The 21261-nt window shown below is 36.7% G+C and overlaps 1 protein-coding gene across 9 annotated transcripts in view; it reads right to left on the reverse strand.

Annotated features, from left to right (window-relative positions):
• The window catches only part of LOC134542760 (armadillo repeat-containing protein 8-like), a 160270-nt gene extending 140033 nt beyond the window's left edge, over positions 1–20237 (reverse strand). Inside the window, exons 1-4 of one of the 9 annotated variants that reach the window (XR_010076851.1) lie at positions 19955–20045; positions 19692–19727; positions 15365–15438; positions 9972–10186 (exon numbers count right to left, since the gene is read on the reverse strand). Coding sequence is in view for 7 of the 9 variants with exons in the window: in XM_063387276.1 (XP_063243346.1) it covers positions 9972–10186; positions 15365–15438; positions 19692–19727; positions 19955–20050 (421 nt within the window). In the remaining 2 variants the exon portion in view is untranslated. Of the gene's footprint in view, positions 1–9971; positions 10187–15364; positions 15439–15642; positions 15707–19085; positions 19640–19691; positions 19728–19954 lie in introns of those variants that run through there. The other 8 variants (XM_063387293.1, XM_063387276.1, XM_063387267.1 and 5 more) reach the window with 8 other exon arrangements.
• Between the last annotated feature and the right edge of the window lie 1024 nt (positions 20238–21261).

Genomic DNA, 21261 nt, shown 5'->3' on the forward strand with positions numbered 1-21261 from the left:
GAGAACATTCAATCCTCTGAATAATTCGTGTTTATACGTTCAGAGTTTAATACTGGCACTTCTTTGTCACTTTTCAAATTAAAGTGGTTTAAAATCGAGTTCGTGCGGTGATATCACTCCTAACAGGGTTTATAAATTTTTACCTCGTTCAGTTCAATAGACAAAATTTTATCACTACGTTTGGGATTCTTTACACTGGGTTGTTTATACTACATTCTTGTTTCTTCATAGTAAACAGGACTGGTTTTATCAAATTTATTTATTAATGATTGAGTGAGAAGGATGAACAGAGATACTTCATCAACCATGCGAGTATAATCCCTGCAGCAAGGTAAGTGTACTGTAACTCAGGTAGCTGTGTAAAGTTTATGACAAAACGATCAAGTGTTCAATCCAATGGGTACTGTAGAAAACAAAGTAAGTGTTTCCTTGCAATAAGAAACCTAATGGTGTAGGGTATATCATGAAATTAGAGCTCGTATGTAGAAAATAATGTGACTATAAAGTAATTCTCTCTCAGCGTATTTTTGATATTGTTGACGTGCCAGCTAAGCTACCTAGAGCAACCTTTTCTCTCTTGTAAACAGAAGTGTCTTGAGGTGGAACAGCTCTTGTAAACAGAAGTGTCTTGAGGTGGAACATGAATTTCTACAGTAGATCTAGTCTTCAGTGAAGTCGACGATTGGCAGAAAGAAGTAATTTCCAAAATAACTTGAGTCTTATAGGACAAATAATCATGCGGCATGGCTCAAATATGCACATCGGGCTAATCAATAAAAAAAACATACAAGTCCGCACTGGCAGACACGCTCAGTGGACTAATAAATCATCGTCAAAGTGCTCCAGGCACACAATATATCCACACCGGTACACACGACTCGGTGAACAAATACGTAATTAGCCGTTCCGATGTGTTATAGCTTCAGCGATGCAGCGTATTAATAAATGCCTGCTAAATAAAATTTCTACTTCCTGTCTTCATTCACATCAACTATGATTACATGCCTACTTAAACGATATGACTTTCGTCTCGACTTCTACTTAACTGGCTGCTTGTACAGGCGTAGCTGCGTCAAGTTGTAGTTACCTACTATCTCTTCGCTGTTTACTGACTTGAGAGTGTAACAATTTTCATGTATTTTGTCACATACTACATACGGTCCTTCATAAAGTAAAAATAGTTTCTTAGTAACGTTTTCCCATAGTTTACTGATCGGGTTAGTCTTCTTAAGAACTTTATCTCCTACACTGAGCTTAGTAATCCGCTTCTTCTTCTGATTCTTGCTCCTTTTCTCTGCTGCGAGATGTAGACGGGCTATAACAAATGCTTCTATTTGTTCTCGTAGCTCTTCCGTATCCTTTACTATTCCTTCATGTCCCTCTTGGTTTTTGCAAATTTCGGGTAGAATTAAAGTGGATAGCGCCTCCGAACATTCGGTTGTTAATATTTCTCTGGGGGTTAATCCAGTGGAAGAGTGGATAGTGTTGTTCAGAATGCACTCTACGAACGGGATATAATCTCGCCAACCCTGTTGTGCTCTATAACAATAGGTTCGCAACATGCAACCAAGATTCCGCATCTGCCGTTCTACCGGGTTACTTTGAGGGTGGCGGACAGACGAGGTAGTAGGTTTTATACCTAGATTCCTTAAACCTTGATGCCAGGTGTTGCTCATAAATTGTGTGGCTTTATGGGATAAAATGCAATCAGGTTTCCCAACCTCGGATATAAAAGACTTCATTTTAAAAAATACGATTCTTGCAGTAGCTCTTACAATAGTGTAAAGTTTTGTATATTTCGAAAAAATGTCCATAATTACTACAACATATCTTACCCCTGCTTGGACGTGGGTAAAGGGCCGAATAAATCTATTGAAACCAATTGTAGAGGTTTGGTGGGCAAAATGGGCTCGTAAATACCTTCCATCGATGATTGAGCATGTTTAGACTTCTGGCATAAGTCACAGCTGGTTACGACCTTGTAAACTGATTTCTGTAAATTACTACAGTAAATTTGCCGACGTAGGGCTTCGTATAACTTGTGTGAACCTACGTGTCCTAAAAGTTCATGCATTTCCCAAATGATAGTGTTTAAGCTGTTAGCCGGTATTATTGGTTTTCAATCATTTTCTAATGGTGATTTAGGGGTAGTACGTCGAAACAAAATGCCTTCCTCGGATAAACTGTATAGTCTGTGTATTTTGTGAAGCGGTGGCAACTCTTTTAATTTCTTGCTAACTGCTTTGCAAAAATCGTCGTTACTTTGCGCATTTCTCAAGTCACCAAATATTTCTTTTAACCTCGGGTTTTTCTCTATGGCAGAGGTGATAATTTTCGCGACAAGAAATTCCTTTGATTTCTTTCCATTGCTCGTTGGATCGTAGGACAAGTCGGGGGCTCGACTCATATAATCTGCTACTACGTTGTCCTTGCCCTTCACATGGTGTATTTCGATATCAAATTCCTGTAATAACAGACACCATCTAGTAAGACGGCTACCAAACGTCCTTCCCGCCTTTAAGCATGTTAATGCCTGATGGTCGGTCATCAACTTAATGTTTTCGCCAAGGAGCAAGTCGCGAAATTTTTGTAACGCCCAGATGATTGCTAACGCCTCTTTCTCTGTGACAGTGTAATTTTGTTCAGCAGCATTCATGGTTCTACTGGCCATAGCCACGGTTTTCTCTAAATTGTTTTCATCGCACTGAGCAAGTTTCACTCCTAAAGCATACGCAGAGGCGTCTGTGTATAGCATAAATGTACGGCCTTGAACAGGATGATGTAGGACGTGCTCTGTCAAAAATATAGATTTTAACGCCTCGAAGGATTTCTGTTCTACCTCGGTCCAACTCCAAAATTTTCCCCCTCTTGAGTAAGTCAAACAATGGCAAGGCTACTCTAGCCACTTTATCTGAGTAGTTCCTATAGAAACCGACCACTCCCAAAAACGCGCTTAATTGCTTTACATTGCGTGGGACAGGAAAGTGGGTGATCGCACTAAGTTTGTCGGGTGCAGTCCTTATCCCAGATGGAGTGAGAATATGACCCAGGAATGGTAACTCTTCTCTACAGAAGAATGACTTTCGCAGCTTGACAGTCATGCCAGCAGATTGTAGTTTAGAAATAACGATGTTTACGTGTCCCATATGCTCTTCAAATGTTTCTGACGCTATAAGAATATCGTCTACATACGCACGGGAGAAACTACTGCACTCTGGTCCTAGTGTGATATCCAAGCAACGCGTGAATTCCGCCACAGCATTGCAGAGACCAAACGGCATGACTTGGAACACATATTGGTGACTGCGGAACAAGAATGCTGTGTACTGTTGCGATTAATCTCTGAGAGGTATTTGCCAATAGCCGGCGGATAGGTCAAGAGTTGTTAGAAATTTGACACGTTGGTACAGTCTTAGAATATCGCTAGTGCTGCGTGGACTTTCTCTATCTTTTATTGTGAGTTTATTAATTTCTCTAGCATCCAGGCAGAGCCTTACACTACCATCCGCTTTACGTACACATACCATAGGACTAGCGTATGGACTTGCTTCACGCCTTATCATGCCCCATTCTAACATCAGATTCAGATATTCTTCTGCTTCTTTCAAAAATTTAGCAGGAATAGGATATGTTCTTTTATGGAACGGTTCATCGGACTTAACAATGATTTTGGCCTCATTAATTTTATTTCGGCCTGGCTTGTCCGAAAAGATAACCTGGTAACTAACAAGCAAATTAAATAGCTCTCGCTTCTGACTGTCGGTAATGGCTTTCACTTCCAAAACGGATTGCATCAAGTCTTCTGAAGTAGCTAACAAACGTTTGCTGTCCTTGCTGCTTGTTAAGTGGGATAATAGTAGTTCTTGCTTTAACAGTCCCTACCAGTTTGTCTGATAGTTGCCACTTAGTGGTGGTACTGGATACCGGGCCATCAGATGTGGTAACTAACCATCCTCCAAAGTCTAATACCACACGATACTTGGTTAGAAAATCAGTGCCTAGTATAAGTGTCTTAGCTAAACCTTTAACTATCAGTACAGAGGAAAATTTGGTTGGACCCAACCCTTCAATAGTAACCATGGCCTGTTTATTTACAATTGGGATTGCACGAGAAGTAACACCCATTATTTTTAAACAAGGCACAGGCAATATAGGGACATTCGTTTCTGTTTGCTCTATGATTGCTAGTAAAGTTTCACTCATGCAGCTAATTTCTGCGCCGCTGTCGAGTAACACAGGAGTTAATATTCCACATATAATTAAATTGAGTTCTGGACAAAAAGCTTCTATGTTTTCGGACGTAACTTCGTCTTCACTTAACAGAAATTCCCTTTCATTTTCTCGCATTATTATCGTGTGTATAGTGCATTTTTCTTCCACATGGATTACCCCATTACTAGTCACGACCGGTGTTCGGGGCCCATCATCACCGATCTCAGCTAGTTTAACGTGCTATGTTGATTGGCAGAACTAGAACTAGCGCCGTTATTAACTATCTGGGTCGGCAAGGGTTCTATTCCGGGCTGATTACTGTAGAAAACATTCGGGTTAAGGGGTTCCTGACGTTGGAAATACCCATAAAACGGCGATGATGATACTTGATTATGGAATGTGGCTTGAGTAGATTTAATAGCATTGCTATGTGCAGTGTCGCTCATAAGCTGGCTAACTGGTAGCTTGCTAGGGGACCTGGAATTATTTGGCCGTCGATCCCGCGGAGATTGCGAAGTTTTACTACATTGTTGTTCCCGTGGGCCCTCGTAGTATTGAGGTGTCGAGTTCCTCGGCGAGTGCTTATCTTCTCTATCTCGCAGTGACCTGGGAGGCCGTCTAGGCGAGGAATTAGGAGTTTTCTGTTGGTAACTGCCGCTCCTAACCTTTCTCGGCGTCGACCATTTTCGATTTGGCTCTGGATTATAAATATCCCGGTCACCGTTATCCTGTCCTGAACGATTGTACTGACGATTTTCAGAATCGTTAGAACGCCACTCTCGGCGGTGCGAACTACTGTCACGGTCTTTGTACCAACGGTTCCATCCATGACCATACCTGTTACTTCGCCAGATAAAGGTATTCACTTACGGTTGACGACTCTGAATTGCACCGTGATAGTTATCATTACGACTCTCGGACCATGGTTGATAAATAGGCGGTGGTTTTGTTGTTGGCTGCCGTTTGTTTTCCTCATTATTGTGGTGGCTCGTGCAAGTCTGCTGGTCTAACCGATCGAAAGAGAGTAGTTGTTCCCGGAAATCTGCTTTGCTTTCAAAATTTCTTCCGGTTAGATGGAGCTGGTAACGCATGGGTAATTGACCTAAAACCATCGCAATAAATTCATCATCGCTCATGATAATATCTAAGTAACGAGTTCTCTCGAACATGTCGCTCAGATGGGCTTCTAGAGATCGGTTTCGTTTGGGGTCAAATTTTTCGCCATGTAATTGCGCCCTCAAGTTCCCTTAGATTTTAAGGCTCCAGTGTTGCTGAATAAATAACTGCCGGAATTGTTCGAACTATGTGACCGTATTTTGGTGTACCTCCCACCAGTAATACGCCGTGCTCTTTAGGCTAGTGCTTAGGCACCTTAATTTTTCTGAGTCTGTCAGTTTGAATCGTGACGCATACTCTTTGAATGACTTAATAAATTTCCGCGGATTTTCCGTGGATTTTGCTGAAAATGTGGGTACCTCATCAGTCCAGTGACGTGATGGATGATTTAATGCAGTGGCTGCATCTACGAGTAGTATGGGCGGCCCGTTTGCACTGGAGACGGTTGGCAATGTATTTGGTGCGGGAATATCGTCACAAACCGGCGCTGATGGTGTACTATTTTCGACAACCGGTGGAGTATCTGTAGGCATAATACGTATGTCGGATTCAAGTGGCGACACTATCGGTACAGAATTTTCCAAATGGTATATTCTACGATTAATGGTCGAAAACTCATCCGCATTACTAGCTTCGCGTTCGTGTAAAGCTGACTTTAACTGTTCGAATCGGGTCTCTGTCAGCTGTGAGTATCGTGTTATTTCCTCCTCCGCCGTACGTTTTGCTACTACTTGGCACGTAGATTCTGTCATTTCTATCTGTTGTTGCATAGAGGAAATTCGTGTGTCAACTCCTGAAAACTGAGCTGTCACGGTCTCGCAAAGTTCTTGTATTTCGGCACGAGAATTTTGTAATTCGGTGGATAGCTGTTGTGTGATTTCCGCCATTCTCGTGTCAACTCGAGCGATTAATTCTCCTTGCATTTCTGTTATAGTACTTGCAAGCCTATCTTGTTGTCGCGTAAATTCTTCGGCTAGAATAGTATTCTGTTGAAGTGTAAGCTTTTCGGAAAGTAATCGATTTTGTTTCGCCTGTTGTTCAGAAAGTATTCTATGTTGTTCCGACTGCTTCTCAGAGTGTAAATTCATAGAGGCGTTAAGTTGTACTGACATGTTATGGAAAGCTTGCAAAAGTTCCTCTAAGGTAGTTGACTTAACGCTCGTATCCCGCGAAGGTGCCACCGAAATAACTGCATTTGTTACCTCTATGGCGCATGGAGTACTGCTAGATGTGCTCGCTACAACATTATTTTCCCTTGCTGTCACAGCAGCAGTTAATACCTCGCTATCAGTATAGCTAGCCTCGCTCACTACTACGTTATCGGGCCTTTCGTCATCTTCACCCTTATCTTTGTTCTTGTGGCGCAAGAAGTACATACCTTCCTCGGACATGTTGCCTTCCAGACGTACTTGCACAAAAAAACTCAGTCAAAGTTCAATCCAAAAAAACTTACGCTCCCAGCAGTCTGGTCTCCAAACATACACAATAGATAACTGCTAATATCACATACGGGAACTCTTATCTCGTTGGCCCCACAGTTGTGAGCCAGAAAATTGCGTTACTACTCTTCTGTAATCTCATATATACTGTCTGAATGTATGCTAATAAAGTTTTAACATTTGCTTGGTGTTACGGCTGTATTTCTCTAAGCATGCCCGGGAGCTTAACCAGCACGTTTCATAGTTACTTGGAAGATAATAAGAATTTACAGAAAGTGATATACGAATTTTGTCAATAATATTATGGGTTCCATTGACAATATGTTTAAGGTTGTGATGTAATCTTCCAGTGTGTTTTACTTTGTGACTGTAAGGAGTATAAATAATAAATTACTAATATGCGTTAGGAATTATTGTATTTAATCATTGGTGTCACAGAATCTATCTATGAAACATAAGATAATCTAACCAATCTGACACTAATATGTTAATTACTTAAACAAACTTAAAACATTAACTATATGTGTTTGTTGGTGAGATTCCTAACAACCCAGTGTTTTTACTCAAACTGTTAACGTCGTAAATATGTTATTTTTTAATAGGGTAATTTTCCTAAAATATATATAAAGTAGACACATCACTGGGGAGGGACATCACACGGTTCTCAGTCGGTAGGAGCTCGGAGTTCTTCTTCAGGACCACTAGGTAGTTCCCTCGTGGACTGCAGCTAGGAGGCTAATGCTGGAATGGACTAATATACTACGGCTGGTTATAGTTGTTCTGGAACTAGGCCTCCACCAATCCAGTCGGCTTCTGAAAACTTGAAGTAATTGGAATGGTCTCACCGAATAGTAGACAAATTAATCATCGGTCTAGACGTTGGCTTGTAGATGACCCATGTTGTAGGTCGTTTCGGCAGGAACTATTCATCAAGACATCACATGGGCGGGTTGGAATGGATGAAAATTTTAATAAATATGCAAACCATGCATATCACCAGATAGAATTAATTATCTTCTTAGAATATCCCTCGTCCATGTAAAACGCCGAAATATGTAAGAACACGCAAACTAGCATGGTCGACTATTACATTCTTTTTTCATCGTACCCGGCCATCTTTTCTTTTCTATACTCGTTGTAGCAACCCCAGGCGAAAAACAAAGAAGACTCAACACAGCAAAGACAGCGATGTGGATTTGGTTGTTTTGTCTATGACATAATGCCTGGTTCATGAACTGTAATAAAACTGAATACTATCCCAAGGAAATGTGTAGATGATCAAATAGAAACAAGCCTAGGAGTTTGTATTAAATCAAAAAGTGTATCCTGGGTTGTTAGAACTCACTTACATTTAAATATCAACTAAATAATATGTACATAAAACATGAATAATAATATTATGGCACAAATAATAACTGTAAATACTCTGAGTAGTTACATCATAATTGTCTCTCATCGACTAGCAACATTTGGTATGAAGTTAAGGTTTCGTGTAATAAACGTACTTTCTTTAGAACTAAGTTTTTAACTCATTTTAAGTAATTCCTTCTCTCTCCAGACCTCCTGTATAGGGGGCGGAGCCTATTATTTTAAGATCCCGGGTTGTGAGCAGTTTTGATTACAAAGTACCTTTTATTGTCAAGCGAGTGTACGTTTTATGAGTTCCCCCCCCCCCCCCCCGCGCAAAGTAATAGATTTGTAATTTTTTGATTAATCATCAACACCAACGTTTCGTTTGGTTTAGGCACCGGGTATGTCCAACGTTACAATACTATAAAGTTTCCGCTTATTTTAGATGTTATACTTCTACAGCATTACTAAAATATTAGCCTGAAACATTTTAAAACACATATTATAACAACTAAGTGGCATGTTTTTGAATTTGTTTTTGCTTAAATGACTGTAAATATTTCCTACAAAGAAAGCTTAAACTTACTAAGCTGATTCAACATTATAAAATTATAATGATATTAAAAAAATGGCCAGTGATGAGATTCCAACCCTACCCTTATGGTTACCAACCATGAGCTCTACTCCATGCACTTCTAAGCTTCTTACGAATCTGAAAGAATATGTATTATCAACAATCTTTTTATAAGGTATTTTCAAACTTTAGATTACTTTTTACATTTTTACTATGACTATTTTAGTTTACAAAAATATTTCAGGGTAGTTTTATACCATAAAGTTTCAATTGGCACACCAATACGTTTGGCATGTTCCCTATTTTTTACAAAAGTGAATATATACTGGTTCATCGAATTCTGTACCATTTTCACAAAATTACTACTACCAAATGCTGTATACTGAAGGCTAAGATGTTTACACATCAAAAAACATGTATTGTTTAGTACTTATGTCAATGTGATAAAACTTCATCAGTAGAGACCTGCAAAATTCGCAGATTTATTGACCTCTAGGATAAACTCCACAGTCCTTTAAATACTCGCGGAAATGACACCTCTTCATTGGCTACTGACGCGTGAGACGTCTCAACTAGGCTGTCCGTAATTCGGCACTTTCTTGGTTTAGTGTTTCCCATTGGCTCACAGTTCCCCCGATAAAATGTGGGCCAATCGCAGAAGCGGTATGAAGGTATAGTTGTTTTGATGCTAACCTATCGCGAAAAGAATCCGCGAATTTTGCATGTCTCTATTCATCAGTCAAAACTGAAGATATGAAACTATAGCATCTCAAAGTTTCACTTTTCACCTTAAATAGTAATAGAGAAAATGGGAAATGATTTCACAAAAACATTAGCTGTCTAGTCCTTTCATACTCCATGTGAGATTAATTTCATAATATCTCAGATTTCTGAAAAATTATGTTTTCTGGCAAACCTTTTCCATTTTCTCAGGAAATATTTAAGCTAGGATCTTGAAATTTGTACCACTTATTTGGGACAATATTATGGTAAAGTGGATTTACAATGGTAGAGATGATAATGCCACTATAGAAAGTACATAAAAATAAAGAAAAATGCATTAAATTTTAAAAATGTACATTTCACTTAGTGATTAATCCAACTTTAAAAAACTAAATCACTCAATAAAAAAATATATGAAACTATATCCTCTGCTGATTTCACTGCATTATCTTGGTTAGTATCAGAGAAATTGGGAAATGATTTTGTCAAATTTAACTTTATCAAGATAGCCCTTTCGTACACCACTTAAGGACCACAACAGGGTGCCGTGTGCTCACCATGTATGAGGATGGGGACAACGTCAAGATCCACCAGGGCCCTGACGCTGTCCCTGGTTCCCTTGGCCAGGGAGCCCAGCGTGATGGTCGCCTCCATCTTCACCTGGTCGGGCAGCGAGTCATCGCTCAGAAGCTGCAGAAGCCGTGGGACCACGCCCTGGGCGATCACGCTCGCCTTTTGGCGGTTGCTGCCGATCACAGAGTTCTTCAAGCAGCTAGAGGAACAGGGCAAGTCAATGGACAATGACACAATTATGGGGTCCTCGGTGGACGTGATCATGCTTATGTGTCCAGGGTCCTGGGTTAGATTCCAACACATCGGCATGGCTCAGATTTAAGAGCACTCCGTCAGAACCCAAGTGGTTCGGAGCCCACTATATCTCGGAGGTTCTGTCACCCTGAACCTCTGTGCAAAACCATGCCATGTGCATTAACACACAAACAAGAACAGGTATTTCCAAACTGAAGGTATAATTGTAAAATTTAATGTATTCTGAAATAAATAATGGTAAAAATTTCAGTTTATTTAATTCATGGTTGCCAAAAGGTCACATGACTCACCTTCAACCAAGGTAACATACATTCTATTCACGATGGGTTTAAGCCCCTTATCTTTTTTCTGTGATATTCTGCCTGGTGGGTTTTTACGAGGTACTCATTAAATAGTTCATATTATTTAAGTGATATTTGTCTCTGCTTTTACTTTTCTTCTGATGGAGTAAATGAAGAGGATTTTCCATCTATGTATGCTGTTAAATAACTTGTTTAATGTATTTTTATGATTGGAAATCAAAAAGATCTATTAGATGTATCTTTAAACAAAAAATAAAGTTGGATTTAAAACTTTACAAAAAATTTCAAGGGCAAAACTTTTTTTGTATTCTAATCGTTAACACTCTCATTTTTAAGGCCTGAAATTTTTTGGTGTGTTATCAATTACTGTGAGTTTTTCCTTGATTCAAATTAAACATCCATATATTACAGTTCACTTATTTTTTTATAATAGTTGTGTATAATAGTCATGTGTTCGTAACTAATACAAGAATCTAGGAAAATTGCTGGAAAAACACAGCAATGCAGGATGAAACAGATACAGTAGACTTCCAATACCAATAATTCAGCACGTTCGGGAGTTTACAGGTGCTGAATTTCTGAAATTATTGTATTTTCAGGCGGTATCTCCAGCCATCACCTAATACTTAGTTGTAGAGCTGTAACACCCCCTTCCTTCCTTCAGGGGTACAACACCAACAGATTTTAACCAACACCAAAACACTAAAATACATAATAATTCAAAAAATACTACACTAAATTGCAAAATAAGGTGATAAAACAAAACCAGGGCAAGGTTAAGCCCCATTTAAAGAGAAATAATTGTAATGACTTCTTTTTGCATTCTTTGATATTATCAACAATTTATTTAAAAGAGTACACACAAGTGTACAAACATAACTTATTCATAAAAAGATTAAACTATATATCTTGAACATTAAACTTAGAGTTCTTAGCGATTGTCTGTATTAACCTAGGTGAGCCACCTAATTTACGAACATGTCTCACGCGAATGTAACGACTGGTAATGACTCATGATAATTTGTTCTCGTGGTGACTGCATACTCATAGATTGAGTAGAAAATGTTTTCAGGAGGAATGCTGACCAAAAGTAATTGTAGTTTCTCTGTATGTCAGTACAAGTTTTTTAAATACGAAAAACTTGACTCCGAAAAGTTTTGTTCAAAATCCATCTAATGTAGCTATCCTGTCAGTGACCTCCACCCACTACCGACACATGTTCATGGGTGTGCTTACAAGAGTCGGGCAGCACGCACAGTTTGATGCCTGAGGCTCATCGCTGGGTCTCCTGCCTCAGGGCAGCGAAGGTGTGATTATCTTGCGCGAAACATCTCGTGCCACGATTGCCGCCAAGTGTTTCATAAAGCTAGCATTAGAATGTTAGAGAAATAACTTTAAAATATAAAAAGTTTATACTGCTATGCACAGCTTGTAACAAATAACTAAATTGTATGCAAAATGCTTGCATAAAAACATCAAAGATGTTCAATACAGATTCCGCATGAGTGCAAATGAATCACAATTAGTATCTCAAAAAAGACAGCAGTCTTGAGACGAAAAATTAAGAGCAGAGTATTAGTGCAGTCTTACTTTAGCTGTTGCAGGCATTGCGGCCTGCGAACAGGTAGCAGCCACGCACTCGGAGCACAGTATTTCACTCTTTACAAAATAAAACACAACAAAAATTAAATAGCAACGTAATAAATGCTTGTGCCAGAGTTAAAATTACCAGGCAAAGAAAGCATAGAGCAAATATCTTTGTAAGATGGTGTTTGGCAGCAAATATTGTTTAGCAGGAACACAAGGATGTAACTTTCAGCACAAATACAGGCCAAAACTCTGAGCACTCCCGGGCCATCCTGTACCCAGTTCTGAACGCTCCCGACTAATGCCGGACTGCGTTTAGTACTTTCGACTACCACTTATGTGTGTAAAGTACAAGCGTTTTCGACCTTAGCTACAAAAAGTACATATAGGTTTTTAGCCTTAAGATCATTTAGTTGGCTGTAAGTCCATACATTTCTCACTGGTGCCGGACCATCTGGCATTCTGGATCGTTGGATGCAGGAATATCGGAAGTCTACTGTATTTTGATAGTACATGTTCTGATCCTACAATTACGTTAAATATTTTTAACATTTAAAATTACATCAATACTAATTCCTACAAAAGCAATAATTAAACCTTCCCTTGAATGAAATTTGCAATTGTATGATAGCCACTGGTATATTTCCCGATAGATTAAAGACTGCCATTGTTAAACCCTTGTATAAGAAGGGGGATAGAGAGAGAGAAGTTAATTATATACCTATTTCTCTTCTTTCAGTTTTCAGTAAAATTTTTGAGAAGCTATTTATGTAAGATTGATTAAACATTTGGAACTAAATAATAAATTTTCTCCTTCCCAATTTGGATTTAGAAAAGGTTTGTCTACTGTAAATGCAGCGTACCACTTATTAACTAATATATTAAACATATTAAATAATAAAGAGTATGCCTTAGCTATCTTTTGTGACTTGAAAAAAGCCTTTGACTGTGTTAACCATGACATTTTATTAAAGAAATTGCAATTATACAGTATAGAAAATAATTTATTGTTGTTGATTGAATCATATCTATTGGATCATAAACAGAAAGTACTAATATATGATCCATAGACTGGTAGAGAAGTGGTGTTAAGCTCTGGCGATATCAAACAAGGAGTACCTCAGGGATCTATTCTTGGTCCATTACTTTTTTGTTGTATATAAATGACTTACCAGCATATCTGGATGATGGTACTTCATCAGTTTTGTTTGCATATAATATGAGTATTCTTATTAATGCCAAATCCCAAACTGAACTCGAATTAAAGGCAAATAAAGTATTTAGCACTTTAATAGATTGGTTTAGAATTAATAAACTAGTCCTTAATTATGATAAAACTAATTTGTTATGTTCTATGTAAAGAATAAAGAAATTCCAAAAATACAAATTAGACATATAAATATTAATATTCAACAGGTTCCTACAGTTAAGTTTTTAGGGTTAGAAATTGATGATAAGTTAAATTGGAAAAATCATATTAATGTTATCTGTAAATAACATAGTTCTTCTTGTTACTCACTAAGATGTCTTTCACAGTTTGTTTCTAAGGATACGTCGAAATCAATTTATTATGCTTACTTTTATTCTATTATGTCCTATGGAATAGTACTTTGGGGTGATTCAGTTGAATCTAAGAAAGTATTTATTCTTCTGATAAGAGCCGTAAGAATTTTGTGTAATAAAAGACCCAGAGACTCTTGTAGAGGTTTATTTGAGAGTAAAAGAATTTTCTCTCTGACTAATCAATACATTTACAATGCCTTATCATACATAATTTATAACATAGGGTTCTTTATACAGAATCATGAAGTGCACAAATATAATACAAGATATAATGATAACATTCATTTACCTTCTGTATCATTATCAGTTGTCAGAAAGGTCCCTTTATGTCTCTGGCAAAATTTTTTAACTCTTTACCTAACCAATATAAAGTATTAAGCTGCCAAGATAAAAATAAATTTAAGGTTAATGTAAAGAAATTATTACATAAGAATTGTTTTTATAATATCAATGAATATTTTAACTCACGTAGTTCTTTTAAAAATCGGTAAATATGTAGTTTAGCTGTCTTTGCGAAAATAAATGTTAAAACTCCGAAAATACTTTTATTATATGCTCTTTCACTTCCTCTTTTCATTAAACCCGGCGGAGATAAGAAATTCCGAATACTTTAAGAGATATTGTATTTTTTAGTTTTCATAATTGGGCGATATTTGTTAAACAAAAAATTTAAAAATTCCGAAAATACTTTTATTCTATGCTCTTTAACTTCCTCTTTTCATTAAACCCGGCAGAGATAAGAAATTCCAAATACTTTAGGAGATATCAAATTTTTTAATTCTTATCACAAACCTGTGCATTCATGCGGCATTGACTTAAGTTTCTTGTTTACGAGTATGAATTTTTTTTTTCCGCGACGTAGGTGAACGACTACATCATTTTCTACTAATGGCAAAGGAATTGTACCCGCCTCTAACTTAGGTGAGTTTTTAACATTTCAAATTTTAATGTTTTATTTGTTTTTTGGATGTTGTTGCGCAAGTAATAAAAAAAATTACGTGAGTTCCTATTGTTCATCTTTTGTCCCGGTTTGTTTGGTCAGGTCAGTTACATTATAAATACTTTAAAACTAAACAACCATTAAAATTAATTTACATTATTTTTAGCGTCCGCTTAGTTTGAAAGTATGTATAATGTACTGACCTGACGTAATTGACCATTTTAATTAATTAGGCATTCACGAACACACTGCAAAATAAAAAAAATGGCAACGGTCGAATGATAACACAGGTCTTGTATTGCAAAATAAGAACGGCGATATCTCCTAAAGTATTTGGAATTTCTTACTTCCGCCGGGTTTAATGAAAACAGGAAGTGAAAGAGCATATAATAAAAGTATTTTCGGATTTTTAACATTTATTTTCGCAAATACCGCCAAACTACATATTTACCTAAAAATCATTTATAATTTATACATATAGGTAAATAGTTGTTATTCAATATGGTGTGGTATGTTGTCTTTTTTGTATCACGTTTGTATCGTGATTATGATTTGTTAATATGTCGTATTTGTTTTTATCAATTTGTAATCTTTGTTATAATTTATATGTGCAATTATTGACGTTCTCTATACCCCAATTGTATTACATACATGTATAGGGGTCAACAGAGAGATGTAATTAAATAAATAAATAAATAATAAGTGAAGCAGTAACAAGACAACTACTTACACAATGGCTTGAAGACACTTCTCCACATCAGGGGAGTACAATTCATCAATGTATGAACGGGAACTTTCAACATCCTGTTGTAAAATAAATCAATTAATTACATACGGTAGCTAATGTTAAATAATTAATACAAAATTGTAAATTTTGAAAGGAGCAACGTTATGGAAAAAAAAAGGTGAATTTTAACTTAAGCAAAAGGTTTTTTATGTTAGGTAACTACATAAATAACATGTAAAATCTTTACAATCTTAAAATAAAATGTTGATTTACACTAATACCTTTAACTTATTACAGATGTAATTTCCCAGAAACTGCTACATTCATATTTACTATCAATACAGGAATCTGTTATGACAATAATCAAAGAAATATATTAATCACTCTGTAATTGAATGTAGTTTTTGAAGTAAAACATTAGAAACAGCAAAATTCTATGCTAAACTGTGCTCCTGTACAATAACAGTTCAAGGAAGAAGCTGTAGCTTTGCCTAAATAGAGGAACATTTTCAACAACACATGGGAACTGTAATGATCAGTTACTTATTTCAATGTATTTTAAGGTTTTAAACTTTTGTGCCAAAAAATTGTTAAGAGATGAAGAGTGCTGGTTGAGCAAGTAGAATGTTTTGAGTATGCCCCAACTCCATTTTCGGGTAGCAACTCTCAATGAGCAGTAACATTAAAAGCAGGGTCGCAACAACTAAATTTCCAAAGGGGGGGCAATATACTTTTTTATAAAGAATCATAGATCCCCCCTATTGAAGCGGGGGATCCGGGGGCCCTCCCCCGGGAAAATTTGTATTTCAAGGTGGAAAATTGGTGCTATTTAAGCAGTTTTATTATCTAAAAATTGATTACACAGCACTTTCTTTGCCCCCGTTTGCCCCCACTTCAAGGTTTCTGAGGGGGGGGGGGGGCAAAATACCCTTGCCCCCCCCCCCTGTTGTTGCGCCCCTGATTACAAGCCCCAGTTACTGTTCACATCACTGAACACATAGTTCCAGGGCAGGGAATACAATAAACATTGCTGAGGTGGACAAAGCAAATAACCTGACCATAGCTAGAGTATATATGAAGTCCGCACGTAAATGAACAAACATGATTAAAGCACATAATCATAATTTACTATAACTGAACTAGACTATGGGCATATTTTTCTAGAGAGTATTAGTAAATATGGTAAGATTGCATTGTTTCCAATTAAAAAGACTAAGATGTTACACTGCAAAATTAATGTCAGATTTACAGAGTAAACGAGTTACACAATTCATTCAAAAAGTAATTTGTTGATTTCAAGCAGAGAATGAAAATAAACCAACATTATACAAAACATGCTCGGTAACTTAATACTATTATGGTACAGTTAGCTACACAAAATATGGCTTGAATGGTCTTAAAATTCCTACAATATGTTTTCCATCCTGTAGCTCCTTGATCATCTTCAAAGGTAGTGTGTGTATGTGTGTGTGTATGTATGTGTGTGTGTGTATCTTTCTCTTGGTAATTATCGGACGTAACTGCTTTTTAGAAAGGAAAGAAAAAAATTGAAAACATGGATTCTACACACTACACACGTCCCTGAATTTACCCTGAAGGGATGGTTTTTTAATTCCTAATAGTTTGTGAAAAATAACAGTTTAAAGCTTACATTACAATAGCCTGTTTTCACACTGCCGCCACCAGTCATTGTTTACCTGTGATCGTGTATCTCTTTGTTTAGCACAACTGTAGTCAACTATGGAGAATTAAAAAATACGCTAATCCTTCCGTTTCATATATTGAAGTTTATCCCTGGATCCTGAAGATTTGATCCTGATGGCATGATCCTGTTGGTTGATCATGTGGTACATGATACCTGCTGTTTTAATTTAGTACGTTGAAAGATCCTGTAGGCTACATAAAAAAACTATTCTCATATAATAATGAATTACGATAGTAAGTTGAATAAAAAGGTTTTTTTTCCAACCCTCAATCATAATTCTTTCTTATTTCACAATTTATTTTATGTGCAAGATCTTCCAACGTACTGAACTAAAACTGCAAGCATCATGTACCACAGGATCAAGCCAACAGGATTATGCCATCAGATCAAGCCAACAGGATTAAGCCTTCAGGTTTCAGGGATAAACTTATTCCTCACAGAAAATTAATGACTTTAACAATTGAATTAAAATATTTGGCTCCCATTACACTTGTTCGTTAGAACGTGACTCAAAATAGTATGTACTTTAAATGCAATGTAACAAAACAAACATGTAATACAATTACTTATTCTAATACAACATGAAATATAAGCATTAAAAATTCCTTACAATTACAATACAGTCATTAAAACAACATCTATATTGAATAAAGTTCTTAAAAAAAATTATATAACAAACACACGGAAAACAATTAATGTCAGCAATAACGTGAATACACAAGTATTGTAATGTAAGCTGTAAACTGTTATTTTTTCACAAACCAGTAGGAATTAAGAAACTTTTCTTTCAGGACTAATTCAGGAACATCTAATATAAGGAAAAAATATTTTCCTATTTTTGGGGGGTAAACAATGAATGGCAGTGGCAGTGTAAAAGCACAGGTACCTATTGTAAGATATAAAATTTTAATTTTTTAACACACTAGTAGCAATTACGAAACCATCCCATCAAAGTAAATTTAGGAACGTGTGTAGTGTGCGTAAACGATGTTTTCTGAATTTTTCGGTAAATATGTAGTGTACGGATTAGCGCCAAAAAAAATCGTACAAATATAAAATAACTTTCATTATATGCTCTTTTACGTCCTCTTTTCATAACCGCCTGCGGGGATATGAAATTCCAAATACTTTAGGAGATATCAAATTTTTTAATTTTCATATTTGGGCAATATTTGTTAAAAAAAAATTTAAAATTCCAAAAATACCTTTATTCTGTGTTCTTTAACTTTCTCTTTTCATTAAACCCGGCGGAGATCAGAAATTCCAAATACTTTAGGAGATATGGAATTTTTTAATTTTCATGCTGTGCACTGATGCGGCTTCCCGCATTCACCATTGTTGCTTATTTACAAGTATGTTGTTTTTTTTTCGCGACGTAGTTGAACGACTACATCACGTAAAAAGAAAATTACGTGAGTTCCTACTGTTCATCCTTTTTCCCGGTTTGTTAGGTCAGGTCAGCTACATTATAAATACTTTAAAACTAAACAACTATTAAAACTAATTTTTATTATTTTTAATGTCCATTCTGTTTCAAAGTATTTATACTGTAGCTGACCTGACCTAATCTACCTTTGTCCCGTTTTGTAAGGTCAGGTCAGTTACATTATAAATACCTAAAACTATACAAGTAAAATTAATTGATATTATTTTTAATTTCCGTTTATTTTGAAGTATTTATAATGTAACTAACCTTACCTAATGGAAAATTTCTGTTATTTAGGCATTCACGCACACACGGAAAAATATAAAATGGCGTCTGTTGAATGATTACATAGGGCTTGTATTGCAAAATAAGAACGGCTATATCTTCAAAAGTAATTGGAATTTTTTATCTCCGCAGGCGGTTATGAAAAGAGGACGTAAAAGAGCATATAATGAAAGTTATTTTATATTTGTACGATTTTTTTTGGCGCTAATCCGTACACTACATATTTACCAATTTTTCTTTCCGTTCCAAAAAGCTGCGATGTCTGATAATTATCTTACTCTCTTTCCCCTTCTTTCTGCATCACATACCTGTGCATAATCTCACTGCTCTGCGCTGCACATCCTCTCATCTCAGTCACCAAGAATGGGCCCCATAGTCTTGCCACAAACTCCAATATCAGCCTGACCAACATGGAAAAGCTACACCATGTCTTTACCCTCATTCCTTTTCCTTAAATATGTTGCACAGTTGCACCAGAACCCTCATCGCATTCTTTACCACCCGATCTACCCATTTTCTTTATCCCAAATTGTTTTCAAGACTTTTCATTACTTGTATTCACCTGCCTCCCGAGCCTGTTGCCTTTTTCAGCAATAAACTTTCTTTACTACCTTCCTCCTTGTAAATTTAACCATCATCGTCTTGTTTATATTAAACTCCATAAGAATTCATTGTTCAGCGCTCCAGCATGTCAAGACTCAAGATCACCACGTAGTTCCCCCTCCCCTTTAATATACGGATTCATTACACTGCAATCATCTGAGAAAATCGGCAGCTGTATATTGTAATTGAGAAATGTATACTATTTGTACCGTTCTTAATAACGAATCCAATTGATTCACTGCAACAAACATTATAAATAGGCTATAAAAAATATTACGAACGCCTATGAAGTTAATAACAAATACACTTACCATAAAAGGATTGAGCACTGATATCATTGTGAATAGCTGAAAACACACACACCAATTAATAACACAAAGACAGAGGCACTCTCCAAGCAACCGATTTACGCATTGACATATGTTTTATTAAATATGTGTGAATCCATCGCATAAATATAATGGTATGTTGTTTTGCATCTACATCTGTCTCTGTCTAGAAATTTGTGACGTCACTCTGCTATAGGGACATGTATGGTAAATTGTGTTCATGTACATTTCAAACCTTTACTTACTCTATGTTTCAAACAGTGATTTATTAAAATAACTTTCATGTGAATGTCATTTGGTTTCCACAAAGATAAAGTTGAAAACCATTTTAAACTTAACATATTATCTCTTCTAAGAAATTATTGTCTAAGGGCCGGTCTTACCATCCCTTGGCAAGGTCCGGGTAAAATTTATCTCCTTGGCAAATGACAAAATGCGTCTTACCACCTATGAGTAGGCGTACCCGGAAGATAAATAATTGTCGATTTTACCGGGAGGTTGAAGCTCTGGGTAAATCGCTACCCGGCAGATAACTACCTATATAATCTGTGCACCACATCGTGGCGCGTTTATTGCAATGTGTTGAATTGTGTTCATTTGACAAAACGTGGTGCATGGACTGTAATTTTCTTCCCTCGTTTATCTAATTGGCCGAAGCAGGATTCGTCGATGTCGTCAATAATGTTGGTAAGATTTTTGGAGACGATGACGACGATGAAGAGATCATAGAAGTAATCAATGCTTTAGAAAGAGGTCCACGTATTTTTAGAGAAATACCAGACCATTTGAACCAATGGAACGATAAAGAGTTTTCAGCGAGATTCAGGCTAAGTAAAGATACAGTTCTGCACTTGGAAGAGTTTGAACCACTGATTAGATCGCGAACAGACAGGTGATTGCTTTTACCAAAAAAATGCATTTGTTTTTACATTACAAATGTATGCTTATGCTATATATTCTGTAAAATTGAATGAAACTGATAGGTTTATAGGTTATATCGGACCATAGCATGTGCATAATGTTTACATTATCAACATCGCTTCAATAAAATATTCCTGCTTTTATTTTGTATATTACATTCAGAATGTGCTTTATTCTGGCTGTTCTGAATTCTCAAAGTGCCTATTTGTATTCCTACCTCAGTGTCCTAACCTACATGTAAACAACAGTTTGTCATCTTGTTGCTTTTATTTCCCCCATAAATCATGCAGTCTCGCCACTGAACAAACTGTTGCTGACACTGCAATTTTATGCCCTGGGAACAATGCTATCCAGTGTTGGAGATTTTGTAGGTGTCAGTAAAGCAACAGCTTGTAGAATAATTAAACAAGTGACATTTGGAATTGCTTCATTGAGACCTGCATATATTAGGATGCCATCGACTGAGCAAGAAATAAGAAATGCTCAGACAAATTTCTACGAAATGGCCCAGTTTCCAAAAGTAATTGGTGCTATTGATTGCACACATGTAAGACTTAAGTCCCCAGGTGGGTATGTTTTAAAAATCATGTTTCATTACTATAATAGGGCATAAGTTTGCGTATACATGAGC

Source organism: Bacillus rossius, chromosome 1 (genome assembly GCF_032445375.1).
Source record: "Bacillus rossius redtenbacheri isolate Brsri chromosome 1, Brsri_v3, whole genome shotgun sequence".
Taxonomy (NCBI): Eukaryota; Metazoa; Arthropoda; class Insecta; order Phasmatodea; family Bacillidae; genus Bacillus; species Bacillus rossius.